The following is a 16338-nucleotide window of genomic DNA, read 5'->3' on the forward strand; positions in this document are numbered from 1 at the left end:
AGGTGGGGGGTTGTTACCCTTTGCGTTCATATTTTGCTGTTTGTTGCATTTTTGGTGTGTTTCGCTTGATTGCAAAATATGTCGATCGAGTTCATACGTTGTCAATATTCAGTGTTTTATCGTTCATAGTTAATATGGTAAATCCCACATTCTTTACTTTTATGTACATTCTGGGTGTCTCATTCAGTAAAAAAAAAAATCAAAATACGATTCCGTGTTTTAAGGCGGTCTGTCGTAATGTTTTTAGCCTTCAATCAGACACTATTGTAAGGTTTTGTATTAATGTTGCTAAAAATATACCGGCCCCCAGGCACATTGTTTTTCTCTAAATGTGCCCCCGCCCCCCCGTGTCAAAATAATTGCCCAGGACTGATGTGGATGCTATTTCATGTCTAGATGCCTCTAGAAAAACTAGAAAAAATTTAATTTAAAACATTTGTATGCACGTACAACACTTAAGACCTTCAGTATATCAGTATGCGGGATTAAATTATGGAGTGGATTAAGCAAAGCAATCAAACAATGTACTAATATGATCCACTTCAAGAAACTTTTCAAACTTAAAGTGTTTACAAAGTACAAAAAACAAGAACCACGACAAACATTCTCAATTTATTTCATCCATCCATTCATTCATTCATTCTCAAAATAAACTTACTTATCTCATCATATGAAATATGACTTACTTCACCAATTATTATTATTAAATTATTATTATTTATTTATTTTATTGTGATTACTTATGGAGTAAATTGTGAATAAATTGTGAACAGGAAGTGAACAAAAAGTTTTAGCAACTGTTATGTAAAAGAAAAGGGGTAGGATTAAATAAGCTCTGCTTCTTCCTACTCCTTTTCGAACATGTTGAAAAGAGAAACTGGAAATTGGGATGTATCATGTTGTATGCTTACATGTTTGAAATAAACTCAAACTCAAACTCAAACTCAAACAAATTCCCACTTTGCTGAATTTCCTTTTATTTTTGATAGCAACAAACGAGGGTTTACCCCAGTGGTCCCCAAACTACAGCCCGGCATCAAAAATGAGGGCCATGGGAAGTCCCAAAAATAAATAAAAATAAATATAAATATATATATATATATATATATATATATATATATATATATATAGTCGTAGTCAAAAGTTTACATACACTTGTACAGAACATAATGTCATGGCTGTCTTGAGTTTCCAATCATTTCTACAACTCTTATTTTTTTGTGATAGAGTGATTGGAGCACATACTTGTGGTCACAAAAAACATTCATGATGTTTGGTTCTTTTATGACTTTATTATGGGTCTCCTGAAAATGTGACCAAATCTGCTGGGTCAAAAGTATACATACAGCAATGTTAATGTTTGGTTACATTGCCCTTGGCAAGTTTCACTGCAATAAGGCACTTTTGGTAGCCATCCACAAATTTTTGACCACTCCTCTTGACAAAATTGGTGCAGTTCAGCTAAATTTGTTGGTTTTCTGACATGGACTTGTTTCTTTAGCATTGTCCACACGTCAGGACTTTGGGAAGGCCATTCTAAAACCTTAATTCTAGGCTGATTTAGCCATTCCTTTTCCACGTTTGACGTATGTTTGGGGTCATTGTCCTGTTGGAACACCCAACTGCGCCCAAGACCCAACCTCCGGTCTGATGATTTTAGGTTGTCCTGAAGAATTTGGAGGTAATCCTCTATTTTCATTGTCCCATTTACTCTCTGTAAAACACCAGTTCCATTGGCAGCAAAACAGGCCCAGAGCATAATACTACCACCACCATGCTTGACGGTAGGTGCGGTGTTCATGGGATTAAAGGCCTCACCTTTTCTCCTCCAAACATATTGCTGGGTATTGTGGCCAAACAGCTCAATTTTGTTTTCATCTGACATCACATGGACAAAGATAAGACCTTCCGGAGGAAAGTTCTGTGGTATATATATATATATATATATATATATATATATATATATATATATATATATATATATATATATATATATATATATATACATATATCACTGCTCCTCTCACCTCCCAGGGGGTGATCAAGGGTGATGGGTCAAATGCAGAGAATAATTTCGCCACACCTAGTGTGTGTGTGACAATCATTGGTACTTTAACTTTAACTTTAACTTTAACTTCATATATATATATATATATATATATATATGTATATATATATATATATATATATATATATATATATCCATCCATCCATCCATTTTCTACCGCTTATCCCCTTCGGGGTCGCCGGGGGAGCTGGAGCCTATCTCAGCAACAATCGGGCGGAAGTATACATATATATATATATATATATATATATATGCATATGTATGTATATATATATATATATATGCATATGTATATATATAAGTGTATGTATATATATGTATATATGTGTATATGTATATATATATATATATATATATATATATATATATATATATATATATATATGTATATATATATATATACATATATATATATATATATATATATATATATATATATATATATATATATATATATATATATATATATATATATATATATGTGTACATACATATATATATATATATATGTACATATATATATATATATGTATATATGTACATATATATATACATATATATATTTATGTACAGTATATACATATATATATATATATATATATGTATGTACAGTATATATATACATATATATATTTATGTACAGTATATATATATATATTTATGTACAGTATATATATATATATATATATATATATATACATATATTTATGTACAGTATAAATATATATATATATATATATATATATATATATATATATATATATATATATATTTATACAGCCCGGCCCCCGCCAAATTGTTTTATCCCAATGTGGACCCATGGTTTACTCTATTTTAAATTGTTTAGGACAGTGGTTCTCAAATGGGGGTACGCGTACCCCTGGGGGTACTTGAAGGTATGCCAAGGGGTACATGAGATTTTTTTTTTAATATTTTAAAAATAGCAACAATTCAAAAATCCTTCATAAATATAAATAAAAACCTATCTTTTTTTTTACAAATAGTTCAAGAAAGACCACTACAAATGAGCAACATTTTGCACTGTTATACAATTTAATAAATCAGAAACTGATGACACAGTGCTGTATTTTACTTCTTTATCTCTTTTTTTCAACCAAAAATGTTTTGCTCTGATTAGGGGGTACTTGAATTAAAAAAAAAATTCTCAGGGGGTACATCACTGAAAAAAGGTTTAGGACTTAGTATCAATTATTGTTTGACTTAATTCTTTGTCTTGTCTATTTTCTGTTTAAATCATGATAGAAGGGCAAAATCACGCAATGGTCTTGACCAATTTAAAGTTAAAAAAAAAAAAAGATTGACATCACTATTACTGTTGATGCCACCCAGTATCATCCACACAGGAAGCGTGTTTTAGCCCACGCAAGCATGACTGGGTATTGACAGATGACGCAATCCTATAAAGCAGTTGCATGGGCCGATCCACTAAAGGGTGTTGCGTCAGCAGTTACAATGACAAAGAAAGGCCATTTGGGGTCCACCGTGGGAGACACAGTTCCCCACGGAGAAGTCAGTACGTGCCCGTGGTCATGTCTGCACTTCCCCAGTCATGTGTGCGTCTATTGTGAAAAGCTCGTAATGACACAGCTGCTTTGCACATTTGAGTCTCCCAGTCCATGCACGGACGCGATCTAATCCTAAATGCCCTGACGAGACGTGTGCGTGTGCGTGTGGTTACAAATTTGCGGGTGCACAAAAAGTACACAACGGGGGCTTTCATTTATTTGTGCAAAACCGATTAACACAACAATGCTCCCTCGTTAAAGTCGCACAAACTCACAGCTCATCACTTGTAAAACCGGATACAACCTATTTCTTAAAAAAAAAAAAAAAAAACGTTTTCTAAAAATGATAAAAACAGTTGCATAGAGAATTGTAATTGGTGAAAATGAGAGGGATTGACTATTGAATGTTAGTATTTTTAGTGAATCATGTGTGCTTCACGGACTGTATCCCTTGCAGACTGCATTGTAGGAACCAGAATATTAATAACTAGGGATGTCCGATAATGGCTTTTTGCCGATATCCGATATTTTGATATTGTCCAACTCTTTAATTACCGATACCGATATCAACCGATATATGCAGTCGTGGAATTAACACATTATTATGCCTAATTTGGACAACCAGGTATGGTGAAGATAAGGTACTTTAAAAAAAAGATTAATAAAATAAAATAAGATAAATAAATTAAAAACATGTTCTTGAATAAAAAATAAAATAAAACAATATAAAAACAGTTACATAGAAACTCTTAATTAATAAAAAATTAGTCAAATTAACTGTTAAAGGTTAGTACTATTAGTGGACCAGCAGCACGCACAATCATGTGTGCTTACGGACTGTATCCCTTGCAGACTGTATTGATATATATTGATATATAATGTAGGAACCAGAATATTAATAACAGAAAGAAACAACCCTTTTGTACACTGCAGCACTTTGAGGTTGTTTACTCAATGTAAAGTGCTTTTTACAAATAAAATCTATAATTATTATTATTATTATTGTGTGAATGAGTGTGAATGAGTGAGAATGAGTGTAAATGGGGGAGGGGGGGTTTGGGTTGTAAGTGTATATTTTGTTTTTTATGTTGATTTAATAATTTAAAAAAAAAAAAAAAAATGTAATTGTCCAGGGTGTACCCCGCAGCTGGGATAGACTCCAGCACCTCTGCAACCCCTAGAGCAGGGATGTCAAACTGGTTTTCATTGAGGGCCACTTCGAAGTTATGGCTGCCATCAGAGGGCCGCTTGTAACAGTGAATAATGTATGAATTTGCCTCTGGATTTCATTATTAATTAAATAAATTGTTTTAAGTAGACTGTCCATTTTACAGTAAAAACTTTACATTTACAAAATTTGACTGCAAAATATAGTGTATTTTTGTTTTGTTTTTTTACAACATTTTACGGTAAATGGAAAAACAGTACCACTGTTTTTTGGGTGGGTTTTTACGGAAAAAGCTGCCAGCTTATAGTTGCCAAAATTTTACTATTTTACATTTACATTGGTTTTTACAACATTATATAACAGTACCAGTTCTTTTTTTATTCTGGCAACTTCGCTGCCAGTTTTTGTACCGTAAAAACAAATGTACCGTCTTTCCATTTACAGTAATACACCGTTAAAAACAACAACCGTAGATTTTACAGTCAACAGAATTTTAAGGCAAAAAAACAGCTGTAGTTTTTTTCAATTATTTAATATATGCTGTAAAGAACACTGTAAAATGTATTGTCATTTGTATTAGTTTGATGGGTATTTTGCTGTAAAATTAAGTGTTTTTATTTATTTATATTAAGACAAAAACATGTTTGGAAAGTGTGATATATACTGTAATATTTGTTGCAATGTTGGATACTAAAAAATCTATTACATTTAGTGAAAAAATATTATGTACTTTATTGTCACATGTCATTTGCACGTGTTTGCGGGACAGTTAAAATGATGTCGCGGGCCAGATCTGGCACCCAGGCCTTGAGTTTGACACCTGTGCCCTAGAGAGACAAGCGGTAGAAATGGGGGAGGGAGGGTTTTTGAGTTGGTGCACTAACTGTAAGTGTATCTTGTGTTTTTTTATGTTGATTTGATAATAAAAAGAACAAAAAACAACAACAAAAAAACTTGTCCAGGGTGTACGACACATCTGGGATAGGCTCCAGCACCTCCGCAACCCCGAGAGGTACAAGGGGTAGAAATGGGGACGGAGGGTTTTTGGGTTGGTGCACTAACTGTAAGTGTATCTTGTGTTTTTTATGTTGATTTAATAAAAAATAAACTTGTCCAGGGTGTACCCCGCAGCTGGGATAGGCTCCAGCACCTCTGCAACCCCGAGAGGGACAAGCGGTAGAAATGGGGGAGGGAGGGTTTTTGGGTTGGTGCACTAACTGTAAGTGTATCTTGTGTTTTTTATGTTGATTTAATTAAAAATAACTTGTCCAGGGTGTACCCCGCAGCTGGGATAGGCTCCAGCACCTCCGCAACCCCGAGAGGGACAAGCGGTAGAAATGGGGGAGGGAGGGTGGGGGAGGGAGGGTTGTTGGGTTGGTGCACTAACTGTAAGTGTATCTTGTGTTTTTTATGTTGATTTAATAAAAAATAAAAAACAAAATAAAAACTTGTCCAGGGTGTACCCCGAAGCTGGGATAGGCTCCAGCACCTCCGCAACCCCGAGAGGGACAAGCGGTAGAAATGGGGGAGGGAGGGTTGTTGGGTTGGTGCACTAACTGTAAGTGTATCTTGTGTTTTTTATGTTGCTTTGATAAAAATAAAAATAAAAACACTTTTCCAGGGTGTACCCTGAAGCTGGGATAGGCTCCAGCACCTCCGCAACCCCAAGACGGTCAAGCGGTAGAAATGGGGGAGGGAGGGTTTTTGGGTTGGCGCACTAACTATAAGTGTATCTTGTGTTTTTTATGTTGATTTAATTAAAACAATTGTCCAGGGTGTACCCCGCAGCTGGGATAGGCTCCAGCACCTCCGCAACCCCGAGAGGGACAAGCGGTAGAAATGGGGGAGGGAGGGTTGTTGGGTTGGTGCACAAACTGTAAGACATCTTGTATTTTTAATGTTGATTTAATAATATTTCCATCCATCCATTTCCTACCGCTTGTCCCTTTTGGGGTCGCAGGGGGTCGCTGGAGCCCATCTCAGCTGCATTCGGGCAGTAGGCGGGGACCAAAAAAATAAAATAATAATAACTTGTCCAGGGTGTTCCCCTGCAGCTGGGATAGGGTCCAGCACCTCCTGCAACCCCGAGATGGACAAGCGGTAGAAACTGGCATGTGTTTATTTAGCGTGGCTGCAACATCCAACACTGGTGTCGTCACTCCGGGTTTACATTACGTGCGGTTACTGGCAGTTCCAAAATAAACAATGACGTGATTGTTGTATTCAAATGAGCTGACGTAGGCGGACCAATCAGAGCTCTTGCTATCAGTACACCTTTTTCCCTCCCTCCCCCCTCCCCCCCTCAAATCATTCATAACGCGGATGCGTCAAACACATGCACGAGCCGGCTATAAATACGACTGCGCACAACGTACGGACAGACTAAATCAAACCTGACGCGCAACAGGAAGCAGGCGTTTTGATTATTGATATTGCGTTGATTTATTGGTTTTTATACTGTTTAATGATGCGTTTTGCTGGATTATGCGTCGCGGTGGCAACGGTGTGTTCCGTGCTGGCAACGGGGACGCTGGGGTCCCCGGTGGTGGCGGCGGCGATGCCGGAGCCGATCCGATGCGCCCCGTGTACGCCGGAGAGGCTGAGCCAGTGTCCGCCGGTCGATCCCGGGTGCGCGGAGGTGTTGCGAGAGCCGGGCTGTGGATGCTGCCTCGCCTGCGCCTTGAAAGCGGAGGAACTGTGCGGGATTTACACGGCGCCGTGCGGCTCCGGGCTGAGGTGCACGCCGAGAGCGGGCGACCCCCGGCCGCTGCACTCTCTCACCCGGGGACAAGCCGTGTGCGCGGGGGGCGCAGAGCCGAAGCCGACCTCGGAGCTCCAGACACAAGGTAGGCCTTTTTGCAGCCCAACTATGTCTTTAACCCCCGGGACTTTAAAACGGACATCTTGTCAATGATTATTTTTTGTTTTGTTTGTTTAAACTCCAGATCAGGGAGAAGATGAGGTTGATATGGAGAACACTGCCGTGGTTTCGGACCCCGGCTTCAGCTTCTACGTGCCCGGCCACAGTAAACCTTACGACGCCCAGGAGAGCATGAAAGCCAAACTAGTCGCCATCCGCAAGAAATTAGTCGAACAGGTGAGCGATAAACAGCATAAAAACGCACATTTAAGCGCGATGGGAATTATGTTAGTAAAAGTTTGAGAGAAAACGGCACAGTGAGCAAGTGTCCACTAGGGGGGGCGCGAGTGCTGTTTGAATAGGCTCAACAAGCCTTTTTAAAATTGTTTGCAATTTCATCTGAACCAGTTTTTTTTTTTAGTTTTTTCTTGTAAAACGGCATTAGGCTTGGTCGATACTTTACATTCTGGTGTTTAACCAAATCCAAGCAGCAATATTGTGCATTGTGCTTACATTTTTTCATATATCAGCCTTTCCAAACCTGAGCCAGGACAGGTGATGCACTTTCATACGCACTTCAAACTACAACTTTAGTCTTTTCCAAAAATAGCTTTATTTGCTAAAAAAAAAAAAAAAAGGTGGTCAAAATTTTTTGTCACCGCCAGCATAGGCTCCGATCTACATTTCTGCCAGTGGGTGCTCGGTGTGTGCGTGTGAAGTGAAGTGAATTATATTTATATAGCGCTTTTCTCTAGTGACTCAAATCGCTTTTACATAGTGAAACCCAATATCTAAGTTACATTTTTAAACCAGTGTGGGTGGCACTGGGAGCAGCTGGGTAAAGTGTCTTGCCCAAGGACACAACGGCAGTGACTAGGATGGTAGAAGCGGGGATCAAACCTGGAACACTCAAGTTGCTGGCACGGCCACTCTACCAACCGAGCCATACCGCCCCTTGTGGAGGGAGGTGTGGCTAGCGCGCCTGTAGGTGCTGAGGACGAACACCATCGGATGGGGGCGGGGCATGTGCTGACGGCGAGACACAGCTGACAGGTGATTAGATTTCCCAAGTGGTACGTGTTAATCTAACCATCTGTTGTCTTTAACACTGAGCGGCCGGGAGCAGAGGGGGAGAGAGGATACGGACGTGACTGAAAAGTCACATTCTGGGGGAGAAAGACTTTTGATAAAACCTATGTACATTTTAACCTTTGTTAAAAACTGCACGCTTGGCTCTTGTGCCGTGTCTACAGTGGAACTGCTAGGAAGCAACTTCTACACCCCTTTATTAGCATAAAGCCAGCACATTTTTGGAAAGGTGAAACATTACTTTACTTGCACACCGGAGGGTGTGTTCGAACTATCGTGGGATCACACTCCTCAGCCTTCCCGGTAAGGTCTATTCAGGTGTACTGGAGAGGAGGCTACGCCGGATAGTCGAACCTCGGATTCAGGAGGAACAGTGTGGTTTTCGTCCTGGTCATGGAACTGTGGACCAGCTCTATACTCTCGGCAGGGTCCTTGAGGGTGCATGGGAGTTTGCCCAACCAGTCTACATGTGCTTTGTGGACTTGGAGAAGGCATTCGACCGTGTCCCTCGGGAAGTCCTGTGGGGAGTGCTCAGAGAGTATGGGGTATCGGACTGTCTGATTGTGGCGGTTCGCTCCCTGTATGATCAGTGTCAGAGCTTGGTCTGCATTGCCGGCAGTAAGTCGGACACGTTTCCAGTGAGGGTTGGACTCCGCCAAGGCTGCCCTTTGTCACCGATTCTGTTCATAACTTTTATGGACAGAATTTCTAGGCGCAGTCAAGGCGTTCAGGGGATCCGGTTTGGAGGCTGCAGGATTAGGTCTCTGCTTTTTGCAGATGATGTGGTCCTGATGGCTTCATCTGGTCAGGATCTTCAGCTCTCACTGGATCGGTTCGCAGCTGAGTGTGAAGCGACTGGGATGAGAATCAGCATCTCCAAGTCCAAGAGTCCATGGTTCTCGCCCGGAAAAGGGTGGAGTGCCATCTCCGGGTTGGGGAGGAGACCCTGCCCCAAGTGGAGGAGTTCAAGTACCTCGGAGTCTTGTTCACGAGTGAGGGAAGAGTGGACCGTGAGATCGACAGGCGGATCGGTGCGGCGTCTTCAGTAATGCGGACGCTGTATCAATCCGTTGTGGTGAAGAAGGAGCTGAGCCGGAAGGCAAAGCTCTCAATTTACCGGTCGATCTACGTTCCCATCCTCACCTATGGTCATGAGCTTTGGGTTATGACCGAAAGGACAAGATCACGGGTACAAGCGGCCGAAATGAGTTTCCTCCGCCGGGTGGCGGGGCTCTCCCTTAGAGATAGGGTGAGAAGCTCTGTCATCTGGTGGGAACTCAAAGTAAAGCCGCTGCTCCTCCACATCGAGAGGAGCCAGATGAGGTGGTTCGGGCATCTGGTCAGGATGCCACCCGAACGCCTCCCTAGGGAGGTGTTTAGGGCAGGCATGACCGGTAGGAGGCCACGGGGAAGACCCAGGACACGTTGGGAAGACTATGTCTCCCGGCTGGCCTGGGAACGCCTCAGGATCCCCCGGGAGGAGCTGGAAGAAGTGGCTGGGGAGAGGAAAGTTTGGGCTACCCTGCTTAGGCTGCTGCCCCCGCGACCCGACCTCGGATAAGTGAAAGAAGATGGATGGATGGATGGATACTTTACTTGCGTTTCAGTTTACAGTGTATGTGTATCAAAAAACAAAAAATAAACGTTCAGCGAAGTTAATATCCCATATGGTTTGTGGCTTTACTATTTTGTAAAATGGACCAAACTCGCCACAAAATTAACTACAACGAGATAGATTTTTCCAAAATTATTTTAAAGATTAAAAGTTGCCATCAATCCGTGGGTGCTCGGGCCCCGAAGCACCCACGGGATCGGCGCCTATGACCGCCAGTCTCTCCACCCGACATTTGTCTAATCAGTGTCCCTATATGCTTTCCTCACGGGTGCTGTAAACGACTTTCTAATTGAAAAAATAAACAACTTAACTTAATATATGCAGTATCAGAGACACATACATTACACACAAATAGCTACCAATGCTATAATGACCAACGCCAAAGTGAAGTAGCACAGTAGGCCCAAGTATTCATCAATCACCACCGCAATGACCACCACCAAAGTGCAGCAGCGCAGTAGGCCCAAGTATTCATCAGACAACAACCGGGCAGTGTAGCTCGGTTGGTAGAGTGGCCAGTAACTTGAGGATTCCAGGTTCGATCCCCCGCTTCCGCCATCCTAGTCACTGCCGTTGTGTCCTTGGGCAAGACACTTTAACCCACCTACTCCTAGCGCCACCCACACTGGTTTAAATGTAACTTAGATAATGGGTTTCACTATGTAAAGCGCTATGAGTCACTAGAGAAAAGCGCTATATAAATGTAATTCACCAAAAAAAATTCACAACAAATAATGAATTTAACTTAATATAAACAGGACTACCGAAATATGAACACAAACATGGCTAGCACATATAGTTTTTTATAAACAAACGTATGTGTAAACGCTATATACAATGTAACAATAACAAAATAACTTGGCGACACTTTATAAACAAAGGTACATACTGAAGTCGTAATTTATAAAGCATATTTCTGACAATAATTATCATTAGTATGCAGTTTATAACAGTTATCAATGTGTTACTCATTACTGTATTAATTGTATATGATACTGAATGGTTGCATTTTCGCACTTAATGAAATGTTTGAGTCCGTACAATATTTTTAGGTATTGTCAATGGTTTGTTAGATCATGTAAAAGTGCATGTAAATAGGAGTTTTATAATCCCTCTAGACTAGGGGTTTCAAACGTACGGCCCGCGTTCCAGAACAGGTTTTATCCGGCCCGCGGGACGAGTTTGCTCAGTATAAAAATGAGCCGGAATTTTTGAATGAAAGAAACCGCTGTTCTAAATGTGTCCACTAGATGTCGCAATAGCAATTTTTTGTATCTTTGTAGATTATGCTACATAATCTATATAACATCCTGTAATTTGATTTTGAAATTATTTTTTTATCTTGATAAATTGTAAATAGAGATGTATCGGCAGTTCGATATTATTGGCCGATAAATGCGTTAAAATGTAATATCGGAAATTCTCGGTATCGTTTTTTTTATTATCGGTATCGTTTTCTTTTGTTTTTGTTTTTATTAAATCAACATAAAAAACACAAGATACACTTACAATTAGTGCACCAACCCAAAAACCTCCCTCCACTCATTTACACTCATTCACACAAAAGGGTTGTTTCTTTCTGTTATTAATATTCTGGTTCCTACATTATATATCGATATATATCAATATAGTCTGCAGGAGATACAGTCCGTAAGCACACATGATTGTGCGTGCTGCTGGTCCACTAATAGTACTAACCTTTAACAGTTAATTTTACTCATTTTCATTAATTACTAGTTTCTATGTAACTGTTTTCATATTGTTTTACTTTCTTTTTTATTCAAGAAAATGTTTTTAATTTGTTTATCTTACTTTATTTTATACATTTTTTAAAAAAAGTACCTTATCTTCACCATACCTGGTTGTCCAAATTAGGCATAATAATGTGTTAATTCCACGACTGTATATATCGGTTGATATCGGTATAGGTAATTAAAGATTTGGACAATATCGGATATCGGCAAAAAGCCATTATCGGACATCCCTAATTGAAAATTAACACCAATGACTGATGAACATTATCACATAATATATTCAGAAAGTATTAATAACTACATAACTATTGATCGCGACAAGTGAGCGTAAAAAATAACAAACCCAACAACATTATGGTTCGTACATTTTCAGAATGTGCTTGTTCTATTTTTAAACAAAGAAAACAATCTGAAGTTGTCTTTATTTTTAAGTTATCGTGCTGTGATTTTTTTTACCAGTGCGGCCCACTTGGGAGTAGATTTTTCTCCATGTGGCCCCCGATCTAAAATTAGTTTGACAACCCTGCTCTAGACATTTATACATGCAGTTACACATTCAGTATTAAGACATATAGTGATGGTCATATTTATAAACTACATACTATTGAGTATTCATGTTTGAAATATGCTTTGCAAATGATAATTTCAGTATTTACCAATGCTTTAATAATGCATAATAGTGTCTACTTTTTATAATGTTTAACCAATAACTCTATTATATAAATTACATGTTTTCTATGAAGTAGTAGTATTTTTTTTACATTACATACAATTTAGCTAAATAAAGTCAATTATGGAAGGCAAACAGTACTACCTCTAATTCAATCTAGTTGTTATTGTTGTTTTTTTACCCAATAGCCTTAATGCAGTGGTGTCAAAGTCAAGGCCCGCGGGCCGGATAATGAATTATCTATGGCTATTGATAATGATATTTGATGAATTATATTTGATTAGTATTAGAACCGGCCCGCAGGCCACAGCCGCCTGCTGCTGTTTTGCACACACCAATACTCCATCAGTGTTGGCGCTAGGAATTTTCAAAATGGGACCCCAAGGACCCCATCAAGTCATAAAAATGGGCTCCCACAATATATTTTTGTAACTGTTTTGAAAACAAATAATAAATGTATGCATTATCCTGTTATGCCTCACATTCTATATTGTGTTTTGGAAAAAGGTTGTCATAAACGGTACTTAATTCATAAAAAAAAAAAATACAAATGCACATGTAAATTTATTCAGTAATAAACATTCATTAATTTTCTTCTTTCCTTCACGTATCTAAACTCTACCGCTGCCGGTATTTTTTCCTATCTTTTTTTTGTCATATTTCCAGAATGTGTTTTGTTCTATTTTTGGCCAAAGTAAGACAAAGAAAACAATCTGAAGTTGTCCTTGTTTTTTTTAGTTTTAATGCCATAGTTTTAACAGACGCGTGTGCACAGATTTTCCCTCCATGCGGCCCCTGAGCTAAAACGAGTTTGACACCCCTGCCTTAATGTGTCTTTTTGTTTGTAAACAATATGATAAGCACATAAATATAGGCATCAACAGTGTAACAATATGAATAAAAAATATGAAAAATCCAATGGGTACACTGCAAAAACTGAAATCTAAGTATGATTAAATATCTCAAATAAGGGTGATATTTGTTTATTTTCAGTCTGATAAGATAATTCTTCACACTAAGCAGATTTTATGTTAGAGTGTTTTACTTGTTTTAAGGGTTTTGGTCCTAAATGATCTCAGTAAGACATTGAGATTTTATGACCTATATTGAGTAAAACATGCTTGAAACTAGAATATCAAGTGATGCAAAGCTGTGTCATCAACACTCACATGTATAAAACTACTTTTTTAAAGTAATAATTTCTTATTTCAAGCATGAAAAAAAAAATCATGATGTCGAGCACAATGATGTCAAGATAATGGCACTAGCATTTACTTAATTTAAGAATATTTTTCAACATATTGAGCAAAAAGGTCTCTTTTTTTTTTCCTACCAAGACAAGTGTACTTGTTATTAGTGAGAATATACTTATTTTAAGGTGTTTTTGGGTTCATTGAGGTTAGCTAATTTTACTTGTTTTGGAAAGTCGTGACAAGCCGAATTTTCTTGTTTTATTGGCAGATAATTTTGCTTAGTTCAAATAAAATACCCCTCGTTTTTGTATTTTTTTTTTCTTGTTTTTGAACACTGACTTTTTGCAGTGTATTGGTTATTTGGATTGATCCGTCCAATTCTACGATGCAGAGCTCATTTAACACGTTTTTCCTTCTCTTAGGGGCCTTGTCATATTGAGCTACAAAGAGCCTTGGAGAAGATTGCCAAATCCCAACAGAAACTAGGGGACAAACTGACCAGATTCTACCTCCCCAACTGTGACAAACACGGGCTTTACAAACCCAAGCAGGTCAGTACCTCCAGTAAATACACACAGTGTGAGTGAGTGAGTAAGTGAGATAGATAGATATACTTTTTACTGGCTCCACTAAGCATGAAAGAATCTCACAAGGCGTTTGTGAGAACATGACCACTGTTTGTGGTTAGCAATAACAATAATGGTGTAGAGCCATTTTCATATTGAATGACGATGGGGTGGTGTGACGGTACACGCGGACAGGGGGCTGCAAACAATTCAAAACTAAACAACAGTCTGTGTCTCCGCAGTGTGAATCTTCTCTGGACGGCCAAAGCGGTCGATGCTGGTGCGTGAACTCTTGGAACGGCAAGAAGGTTTTAGGTTCCACCGATCTGGCCGTGGACGCAGAGTGCTCTTAGAAGAGAGCCCCACCTCTCACAAAGAGCTACTGATTTTCCATTTTGATAGCTGTATTATTTATTGACCTCTTCCTCGGGGGTGTTTTTAATGAGGTACACTGTCATTATGGGACTGTGGCCCCCTTTTCCTCTCAAAACACCCGTCCCAAAGAAAAGAGGAGAGGACATCTATATTTCTTTTTCTAAATGGAGATTTTTTTAATATTAATGCATTTACATTTCAGTTTATTTATTTCAACTGGGTCGGATTTTTATTTGTTATTAGTAATTATTTCATATTTATAACATGTTTGCCTTGTTATTATTTTTGTATGGGTGTATAAAGTGTATATATGTATCTTGGCCCTGACCAACTCTTGTTGAGTTGAGCTCGCTGTACCATTTAAGTGGTCTGGAGGTTTGGTTTGTGACAAACCAAGCAAGAACAAAAGCACTGAGTGTCCATTTTTGTAAATTTTTTTTTTTTACATTGTTGCCATTTGAATGTCTTTTACGTTCTGAGGTGAAGCATCATCAGTTCTTTCCCGAGACCGCAGAACTCTCAAACCAGGGGTGTCCAAAGTGCGGCCCGGGGACTTGCTTTTAGTGAAAAATTCCTTTATCAATGAGATATATTGTTAGACGTTTCACTAATTTGCAAAGATATCCTACGGATGACCAACATTGGATTGGTTTTAGCATCTTTAGTGTAAAATATGTATCCTTCGCGGCCCCCTGGTGGAAGTTTGGACACCTCTGCCTTACACGCTCTCAGAAAACCTTCCCCCTGGTTCCATGGGACCCAGATCGTATGACAAGTCAGACGGGTTTTTCTACATTTACCTACCTCCGATATTTATGTGTCTGTATACAATACGTGCTATTTGACTTTTTTATGTTGCTGTTCTCTCGGATTAAGAACACATGACCACCAAGAAGGAGTCCCGCAGTTGAACCGTGGCGTTCAGAAGCGGTGCCTCTTTTCTGATCTACATGCTGCTGTTGAAGAGTATTGAATATGTCTATTCCAAAGTGACAAAACTGCTCACTCACTTTTGTAATGGAGATCTAATGTAAGAATAAAGGTGATATATTTATACTGTTTCAGGCTTATTAGACCTTGTTTATCTGTTCAAGCTGCACACGTTTACATGCATGCAATGATTTGATCCCACACGTCCTATTGTGCCATGGTCTGGGGACAGGCCACGGAATGTGTAGTGAAGCCTCTGTTGTCGTTATATAAACAAACACTGAATGATAGTCGACCAAAAACCAATGAAGCATCGTCACAAAAGTTAAAAAGTACCAATGATTGTCTCACACACACACTCTAGGTGTGGCGAAATTCTTCTCTGCATTTGACCCATCACCCTTGATCACCCCCTGGGAGGTGAGGGGAGCAATGAGCAGTGAGGGGTTAAATCATTTATGGTGATTTAACCCCCAATTCCAACCCTTGATGCTGAGTGCCAAGCAGGGAGGTAATGGGTCCCA

General features: G+C 39.1%; 1 protein-coding gene across 1 annotated transcript; it reads left to right on the top strand.

The window, feature by feature from the left end:
* Positions 1 to 7124: 7124 nt before the first annotated feature.
* Positions 7125 to 15945, top strand: igfbp1a (insulin-like growth factor binding protein 1a). Its single transcript, XM_061976349.2, has 4 exons — positions 7125 to 7608; positions 7708 to 7859; positions 14366 to 14494; positions 14752 to 15945. The coding sequence occupies exons 1-4, from the start codon at positions 7227 to 7229 to the stop codon at positions 14860 to 14862; spliced, it is 774 nt and encodes a 257-aa protein (XP_061832333.2). The 5' UTR covers positions 7125 to 7226; the 3' UTR covers positions 14863 to 15945.
* Positions 15946 to 16338: the final 393 nt, after the last annotated feature.

Source organism: Nerophis lumbriciformis, linkage group LG14 (genome assembly GCF_033978685.3).
Source record: "Nerophis lumbriciformis linkage group LG14, RoL_Nlum_v2.1, whole genome shotgun sequence".
NCBI lineage: Eukaryota > Metazoa > Chordata > Actinopteri > Syngnathiformes > Syngnathidae > Nerophis > Nerophis lumbriciformis.

Coding starts and splice junctions, on each gene's coding strand:
- igfbp1a (XM_061976349.2), top strand. CDS start 7,227: ATGATGCGTTTTGCTGGATTATGCGTCGCGGTGGCAACGGTGTGTTCC. Junction 7,609..7,707: donor CTCGGAGCTCCAGACACAAG/GTAGGCCTTTTT, acceptor TTTAAACTCCAG/ATCAGGGAGAAGATGAGGTT. Junction 7,860..14,365: donor GCAAGAAATTAGTCGAACAG/GTGAGCGATAAA, acceptor TCCTTCTCTTAG/GGGCCTTGTCATATTGAGCT.